Source organism: Diachasma alloeum, unplaced genomic scaffold, assembly GCF_001412515.2.
Source record: "Diachasma alloeum isolate Michigan unplaced genomic scaffold, Dall2.0 Dall_scaffold_00398, whole genome shotgun sequence".
NCBI lineage: Eukaryota > Metazoa > Arthropoda > Insecta > Hymenoptera > Braconidae > Diachasma > Diachasma alloeum.
In genome coordinates, this window is record NW_021680537.1 from 8,275 (window position 1) to 17,715 (window position 9,441).

The 9,441-nt window shown below is 33.9% G+C and overlaps 1 protein-coding gene across 1 annotated transcript in view; it reads left to right on the plus strand.

Annotated features, from left to right (window-relative positions):
• LOC107041991 (probable glutamate--tRNA ligase, mitochondrial) overlaps positions 1-6,072 on the plus strand; it is an 8,289-nt gene extending 2,217 nt beyond the window's left edge. Inside the window, exons 3-9 of the mRNA XM_015262836.1 lie at positions 828-1,023; positions 2,554-2,762; positions 2,975-3,200; positions 3,260-3,420; positions 4,462-4,625; positions 5,724-5,881; positions 5,952-6,072. Coding sequence (XP_015118322.1) covers positions 828-1,023; positions 2,554-2,762; positions 2,975-3,200; positions 3,260-3,420; positions 4,462-4,625; positions 5,724-5,881; positions 5,952-6,035 — 1,198 coding nt within the window. The 3' untranslated portion in view covers positions 6,036-6,072. The remainder of the gene's footprint in view (positions 1-827; positions 1,024-2,553; positions 2,763-2,974; positions 3,201-3,259; positions 3,421-4,461; positions 4,626-5,723; positions 5,882-5,951) is intronic.
• The last annotated feature ends 3,369 nt before the right edge of the window (positions 6,073-9,441 follow it).

Sequence of the window (9,441 nt, forward strand, 5' to 3'; positions counted from 1 at the left end):
CAATCGATACGTCTTCATGTAACTTAGACCTGATTAGATTTTGGAGTGATTCGCTCCAGTAGTTCTTCCAAATTTTCCTGGAGAAATGTTTGAAAATGGCTAAGATAAGTATTTCTCCTGTCTAAATGCCGTGATTGGCATTGTCAACATCAGGATATCACTAGAGTCAATCACTCCAGTGATTTATCTAGGATTTTCTGAAACTCCAGTAATTTTTCCAGTGGTTTTTCCAAAATTCCCTGGAGAAAAGTTTGAAAATCGCTCAGACAAGGGTTTCTCATGAATAAATAAACAGAGTATTGAGAGTTGAAAAGGATTCTTTTAGTCAAAATGGGAGGAATAATAATATCGGGAAGTTGTTGGTGCGACCCGTCCAACGGGTCAGACCCACATGAATACATCCGCTACCAACCCACCCGCAATGGGAGCGAGCGCAGCGAGCGACCAACAGCCCAATCCACTAGTTCATAAGCTATTGAATAAAGGAAAACGGATGCTTACCTTTATTCTTTGGAGTGTAACGAACATTTAACCCCTCACGGACGGGGCCCTTTTGTTTCCAAGCGTGGAGTACGCTTAATACAACTGGAATGTAATGACTTCTAATCCACGGAAAATTATGAAAGCGATATGTAATTGAAGCCACAGTATTCCTTTTTTCGTTGTTATTTGTTCAGTTGGGTTAAATTCCATAGTTTTGCAAATAATCAATTTCAAATAGAGTCATTCATTTTTTCATGGGTCGATGCACGGCATCGACGTTTAAATTTCACCCACGTACCCCCTTAATAATTCTCATTTCCATGTTTTTTACGGATGTGCTCTAGCGAACAAGTTGAAAAGCTCTTGGAAAATGGTTCAGCCTATTATTGCTTCTGCTCAGAGCGTAGATTAGAAATGCTGAGGAAAGAAGCAATCAAAGCAGGAGAAATTCCGAAGTACGATAACCGGTGTCGTCATCTCGAGAAGGATGTTATTACAAGTAAACTCAGTAGACAAGAGCCTCATTGTATTAGGTTTAAGGTAGGAAATTCATAGTAATTCAGACCAGAAATTTTGTTGTAGCATTATTACTAATATATTCCGTTCACTCACGTCAATTTTGGAAATTCAACTGCTCCGTAACACTGGGCGACCCGTCGAATCTTAACCTAAAAATTGCTATATTTCATTACAAAAAACAAAATTGATTAAAATTTCGTTTTCTAAGGCTGTTGTACACTTGAAGTTGATGCTCCCGGATTTCCTCCTATCTATTCCAAAATTCTATCCAACAATATCTTGTAGCATCACAAAATGTGGAACGCTATATCGACGTTTCCTACTATAACCAGGGTATTTCAATTTTATTTTTAAAACAAGGGTATTTCCAAATTCCCATTAAGACTAAGGTATCTCAATATTCATATGAGAAATAGTCTGAAATCTCACGATTTCCTTCTCTTGACAGCTGTATGAATAGTCTGAATACATCAAAAAGGACAAATAACATGAAGTAGTTCACATTGGAAGAAAAATAAAATGATTTGGGAGCTCCGTAAGACTTAGAAATGGATGTGAACAACAAAATTTCACATGAATTTTGAGACACCCTTCTTTTAAAAAGAAAATTCAAATATCCTTGTTTTATTAGATGTCCATATAAACTCTCGTTTTTAGTGATAACATTGCGATGACAATTAATTTCCATATTCTTCAACGCTTTGAAACAATTTCATTTAAAAATTGTAAACAAATGAATAATTGCATTTTTGTCACTCTGGTCGTAGGCAGTGTTTTAGACAGGTGTGCCTGCGGTGTACGACCAGAGTGACAAAAAATATTGTTCATCACACGGGCGCAGAAAAATTTTCTGACTCATATGATTTGCATCACTCGCCTTCGGCTCGTACTGCAAACTCATATTCGCCAGAAAATTGTTCATGCGCCCTAGTATCGAAATGTACTATTTTTGCTTCCGAGTGGACACTTTGTATTCGTTCAAATTTAAGTTTACAATTTTTTGTGTTAAGGTAACCAAATATGGTCTAAAAAGTCCGAATATGTGATTTTGACATGGTGTCTGTATATATATATTGTGTGTGGTTTTTTTTACAGTTTTTCTCCTTATATAGATATCAATAACTTCTATCCATTCCCACCAATTAAAATTCAATTTGTCATAGTTTCGAAAATCTTGATAATTTTCATAAAATCGATTTTTCAATGATCGCTTAAAAAATAACCCCTTGATTCTATCAGAATATGATGGGAATCGCACTATTCCCTGTTGAGTTACAGCGTATTGTTTTTCCAATTTTCTTTCAAAAGTCTATTTTTTCAGGGTTGTTGAAAAAATCATTTGCAGCATCGATCAAATTATGGCTTGAAAAATTGTTTCAGTGTCTTTTCCTTGTTATTCCTGGAAAATTATTTCCCTCGGAATAGAATCTCATTCATCTCTGCATAGAAATGCTTTAATACTTGGATTATATCAAATTAGACTAGTATTCGAGTCTCAGATAATCTAGCTGTTGATCTCCTATTGCTATTTAAAATATCGGTCTTCAACAGCTTCCAGACACACTAAAGACTTTCCACGACCTGGTTTATGGTGATGTGTCAATAAGCCAGGCAGAAGGTGACCCAGTAATTATTAAATCTGATGGATTCCCCACTTACCATTTCGCAAATGTTGTTGATGATCACTTCATGGAAATATCACATGTTTTACGAGGCGTTGAATGGCAGATATCGACACCAAAACACTTGGAAATGTATTAGTGAGTAAAGAATAGAAAACTCCATCGATGCTTGAAAATTAATTATTTCATTCAATTTGAACGTTTTTTTTCATTGGGGAATTCTTTTCCCGTCATATATCGTGTGAAGCTTGCAAAAATTAAATTTTTGGAGAATAATAATTTTACTATTGTGAAAATTGATTCAAAATTTTGCACTCTGCTCCTCGATCATATTGCCAAATGAATTCTAGTGCGTTTGGTTGGACACCTCCTCAATTTGGACACTTACCCCTGATTTTGAATGCCAATGGAACCAAATTGTCAAAGAGGCAGGGGGATATAAAAGTCGAATCATTTCGGAAAGATGGTATCTTTCCATTGGCCTTGTTAAATTACATTACATATGCTGGAGGAGGATTCAGACGAGAAGACGGATTCCAAGATGTATGTCATACTTACGTAGACCTCATAAAACAGGTAATATTTAATTTTGGAATTGGTAGGAGAGGGAATGCAAATAATTGATTGTTCTGTAGTTTGACATCGATAGAATCAACACGAGTTCCTCAAGACTTCACCATGATAAGTTAATGGAATTCAACAAATTAGAACTCTCCAATTTACTCGATGACTCAAATAACATGAAATTTTTGGTGCAAAAATTACAAAACTTAGTTTTGGAAGCATTCCCAGATAGGTAAGTTAGCTAGTTATCTTTTTCTTAACTTATACATATAATAAATTTCATACACGTCTTTTGTTTGCGTTTTACGCAAGAATGGTAGACGTTTTCAATGACATTGTCACTGTTAATTAGTCTATTATGTAAACTGCATACGAGCGAATGTACCGTAGAAACTTCCACAAATTTCAAGAACTTTCAGAAAATTTCCATGTTTTTCTATAAAATAAGGCAATATTATAGAAAACGGTCAGATTCTTTCTACAAATTTGAGAAAATTTAGGATTGTCCCAAAAAAACTTGAGGAAACTTCCATTTTTTTTCTAAGTTGGGAAAACTCCCCAGAAATGACTTTAACTGGATCTTCGAGGAACAAGCTATTTGTAGTTACATAAGTATATTGCGACTTGATGTGATAGGTACTATCATAAGGGATATTTATTTATTATCATAAGGAAAACTTTGAGAAAGAAATTTCTTGATTGAGCAAAAATTTCGTCCAGGAATGCTTTCAGACAATACCCGTTATGGGATAAAATTTCAGTTTTTTAGTTTCTACTTTTCTTTTTTTTCATCAAGATTTATAACAAGTTTGCAAAAAATTCGTAAATACATACAGCCACGCAAAATTAGAACATCGTTAAACTCAACGATTACAAAGTTTCCATTCCCTCACAACGGATAGGTTCCAGGTTCGATTCCTGGCCGGGTAGAATGGTGAGATCTAACCATTTTTAAAGTCTTGATCAATCGCCATATAGTCTCATCAGACTCGAAGCGATATAAAATAAGCATAAAAAAAAAAAAAAGTTTCCATTCGGAAGCAAAAAAATCTAAGAAAAAACCTGGATTTCGATATTTTTTATTCTGTCTGAGCAGCACTGAGCCGCACAGGTAGTGATAAATATTAATGTAGAAGATAATTGACCTTCGTTGGAGAAGGTAATTGATTGATAATTGATTGATTGCCTTTGTGGTTAGATAATGTTTACACGAATGCTACATTTGTCAATGAAGAATCTATTTTTTTATATCCTGAGAACTCTTCCACTTTAGGCGGAACGATGGAAGTTTACAACTCGATGAACATCACATGGTTACTATACTGGAATGGGCCAGGAATAGGATAACAAAATTGACTGATTTGATATCAACAGATCTAGCTTTTTTATGGGTCACTCCTACATTATCAAAGACCATTGAAGATCCTGAAACTCTAGGTAAAATTTGAATGGACTTCCATTGTTTGCGATTGTGCATAGATTTAGATAGCTTTTCTCCAAAATAATAATCATTTAAACAACAAATTGGAGTAAATTAGATAAACTAACCGATCATTATATGGAAATCTCACATTGGAGCCAGGATATATTTCGAACGATAAGAGTTGGTATAATTTTATTATGATTGTAATTGTTCCTTTTCAATCATGACATCGTTTGGGTTAACTTACCTGCGAATGAATTAATTTTAGTTGTAAATTCATGTTTGTTGTTAATAATGTGTTTTCGAACATGTTTATAATCTAAGTAACCAAAAATATTATTTTCTGGGAACATTCAAAACAACTTCATACTTTTTCGCGAAAATTTTCTGCCTAAGTATATGTCAAATTCTGTAAACTAGCAAACGGGCGCTTTGCGCCCGTCACTAGATTAATTTGGGCTATTTTATTTTATTTTCTTTCCATTTCCGTCTTCACAATTAAATTAATTTAATTTTATGCATTCTTATTCTTATTATGTATTTTTTTCCCTTTATTCACAAGTTACAACATGGAATGAAGAGGAATCATGTTAAAGATCAATCAAAAGTGTTTTTTTTTGTGATCAAAACAAACACAAAACGAAAGTCATTCGAAATCTCATCCGGGTAATAGAAAAAGCTCTCCATGTATTCCTGAAAATTTTTTAAATCTATTTTTCCCTACATATGGTAAAAGGATATCGGTACTTCTCATTCCTATGGTCGGATTCCAATATTTCAGCAAGAAGAAATTAAAAAAATGCAAAAAAAAAGTGGGCGGAAGGAACTAACAAAATTAATTTCCTAATGTCTCCGTAAAGTTTTAAAATCGATATTTTTTTTCGAATAATGAAAGAAAACCCATAAATTTGATTTCTATCCTTGTCTTTTGGTAAAATGAATAGAAGAAATGGCAGAAATTGAGAATTGGAGACTAAAAATTTTATCGGATTATTATTATGTAATAATAATCTCCAATTATTTATATCCAATGCTTTCCTCTAATGGAATATACAAAGTTATAAAAACAATGCTACCTGTAATTTGAAAATAATTTTCTGCTCACTCATCAGGACCGCTGAGAACGCTATATGCTGAATTACAAAATTTGGACACAAGTAATTTTGAGAAGGATCAATTGAATGACTACTTGAGAAAATTCGCCAAGGATAATGGGCTAAAATTTTCCACGCTTATGAAATCGTTACGAACCGTTTTGAGTGGTCTGCAGGTAATCACTAACATTGAAAAATCGCTGGAATAACTTATTTGATGTTAATCAAACTGATCCTTTTTTTTAGCATGGTCCAGCAGTGGCTGAAATGATGGAAATATTAGGAAAAGATAAAACATTAGATCGTTTGAAACATTGTCATGGTCAATGATTGTAGTCAATAAATATGTCTGTTTTCAAAGAGTCAATTTATTTAATAATTAACATTTTTTCTTTGTCATTTCCTAAAATTAGTAGAGTGCATCAGTGATTTAATTGTTTGATTATCTTATCAATGTTAGATGGATCGCAATGATCATAATTAGAATAACAATGGGATAGAACGAAGCATGAAAAAGAACCAAACAATTGAATTCAGTTGAGTACATAACTCCTTTATCTTTCGCTAAACAAAAACAAAATTGAATACTAAGAATAATATTGGTTATCACAGAATTCCCAAATTTAAATCATCGCTTCGAGAGAATCTTGTCAGTCTAGTATACGATGAGAGTCTAACTCTAAAATACCTATTATTTATTCGTCTCACGTCATTATTTTTTTGTTTACTGTTTAATGTTTTCTCCATTCATTTTTCTCTACTGTGGCTATGCTGAATATGTTCTTATAATGATTCTGAGACTAGAAAACCGCGCTTCAGGTTCAGCACATAATTGTCATAAGGAGGTATACCCTAGTGTTCGCAGTTGTGTAAATTTTTTTATTTTTTTCTAAACAATCATCAATCGTCATTTGAACACAATTGTTGTTGAAAAAAATTTCGTTACCTTCATTAGTTTCCAAAATGTCCTATGGTCTTTCTCAAATTTACATGCTATTCAGTCAAATAAATCCACCATGTCGTAGAAAACGTGAAATGTTCAATTATATTTTTAAGTGCTATTTCAATAGTTCAACCAATCTATTAACTTAAAAACGCATCTTACTTCAATTTAGCGAATATTCACGCACTAAAAATTACAAGAATCGAAAACTCTCAGATGGAAAAAATCTATAACTAGTAACAACTTGATGAGGAGGAAAAGGTTATTAACGAACATTCATCAGATTCATTATCAGATGATATACGAGGTAATAAAACAAACGGCTGCTTATGCCTTTGGAATGAAGCTTCCGTTTTTCTCATGCAATTACATATGTCAATGATGATCGGTGACTTGAGGCTCATTCATCAGAATAGTAGTAACTTTCGTCATTCGGTTTCTCTTTCGGTTGTTTTTCTTGAAAATGTAACAGCTGGAACGTTTCATAACAGTTATCGAAGTTATTCGAGAAAAATATATTTACAAACATTTTTGCCAGCTCTTTTTGTGATTTCAAGAGCTGCTTAATTTTGATTCTAATGACCACTTTAATTCACGAATAGTAGGGAACTTGTATATTTTTTTCTAGTTTTTTTTCAAAAAAGATAGCTCGTTGTGGCAGAAAATTGTAAATTTTTGTAATCACACGGTTCAACAACATTCAGCCGTATTTTGGGTGGGAATTGACACTTTATTCTCTAATGATGCAAACGGAGAGGATTGAATTGTCAGAGTGCATTATAGATTCAATTAATCCCATTTTAAAGCAGGATTATGTTCGAAATTATATGAAAATACCTAGAGAACTTCAACCTTGTTTTTGGTCCACGATACGATCGCAGTCTCTTGAACTGTGTTCTCTTCCTAATAATGATAAGTTAAAAATGAAAATTTCTCAACAATTAAAAGTTGGTGACTAAGTCATCACATCACATCGACTCGTAAATAAAATCAAAGAAAAGCCGGCACATGACTCGTGGGATGTAGTGACCTCATCGCATTCAACCATTCTTTGTTTTTAGAGCATATCACAAATAGTTCGCATGAACACTGTCGAGTAACGAAAAATGACAGAAAAGAATACGTAAGTTCCCGATTAATGGAAAAGGCAAGAAACGCCGCATATAGCGGCTCCCATAAAATGTCATTTTTCCCAGAACATTTGAGTTATTACATCATTATTCGAGAGAAAAATGCAGCTATCCTCTACATTTGTCACCTCCATTCATTTTTTATGGTACTCCTATCGGACTGCAATATCTCCTTTTATACCATTACCAAAAAGTATCATTTTACGAACTCTTATTGATTTCCTGGCCTAATAAGGTATCCATTGAATGAAACTTCACACAATTAATTGTCAAAGACATAATTCCTGTAGAGTTATTCTTCTTTGTAATATCTGCCTAAAAAGTTCACTCTTCGAGGCGGTTTTAGCGGACGTAAAACGGTTGTTTTCCGGACAACGTACGGTAAATTACAGCAGTCGTGCGTGGTAGTATATTTCGTTACGAGTGCGGAAATAGTATTTTTCCGGCCTGTTGCGATGGGGTTTTTTTACTCGTGTGGTTGGCCAGTCCTCGCCTACGGCTCGGAGGCCAACGCCACACGAGTAAAAAAACCCCATCGCAACAGCCCAGGAACAATATTTTTCTGCAGTGATTATCAAGTTTTCGAGTTTGGGAAGTATGTAATACCAATTCCCAGACGAGAAATCATGAGAAGCAGTACAGAAAAGAGTTTTTTGCTCGTCTTCGGCTCGTGTTATAAACCTCCCACGAGCCAAAAAACACTTTTCCCACGAGTATCGAACGATATTTTTCATCACAATGTGTGGAAAAGTTACTTTTTCGCACAGCGTGATGAAAAGTCAATTTTTGTGCGTAAAGCGCACTCCGCTCAAAAAACCGAACCCTTTGCCCCCACTGCACCCCCGATAAAAATTGGCAGATATTACTAAAAATAGGATGTGTTACACGTGGGTGGTTTTCATAGTGCGTTCAGTTTAAACATCCCTAATTATAGGAGCTTTCATAATCTGTGTGTTTGTCATTCGGTGGCCAATTTTACTTATGTGTTCCTTTGAACATAGATATTGTTAAATATAAATGATCTTATTTATTTTTGAGTCCCGCGAGATACTTCATTTACTTCGTTTAATAATATGCATTTCATGATTTCATTGTACGTTTAATAGGTAATGATTTATATTCGATTTTCTTGATGGGGGATTTTCAATATTATTTTCCTTTTTGTCAACTCTTATGAAGCAAATTGAAAAATGGGAAGTTAGAACTTTACCGGGAATTTTCCCAATTGCAATATTTCGTCTGTGACGAAATCAAGGACACTTCAAAGTGACTGAAGAATATGAGTTGAAAGTTTTTTTTTTTGTAAAAGATTTATAACAGTTTGCAAAAATACAACTATAATGGAATTTCCATTTCTGGTTTAGAGTGAAAATTTTGTAGTTTTCTCCTGGATTAATGGAATTGCTTCAAGCAATGGAAGTATTTTTTCAATGGATTCAAATTGAAAAGGAATTTGATTTTAGTTTGATAATCATCAAATTCTCATAACTGCATGCATTCGTTGTTCTCATCCCGTATTCGTCGATCTTACAGTTATTAAGTACTCGTGAGGAATTGATCATAAATAAAATATGTGAATTGACTAATCTATAGTAGTTTCAATATCCGAGCATGCACCCGCATACGTTCACTTGAAAAAAACACGAAATCCCCCTTATTCAGA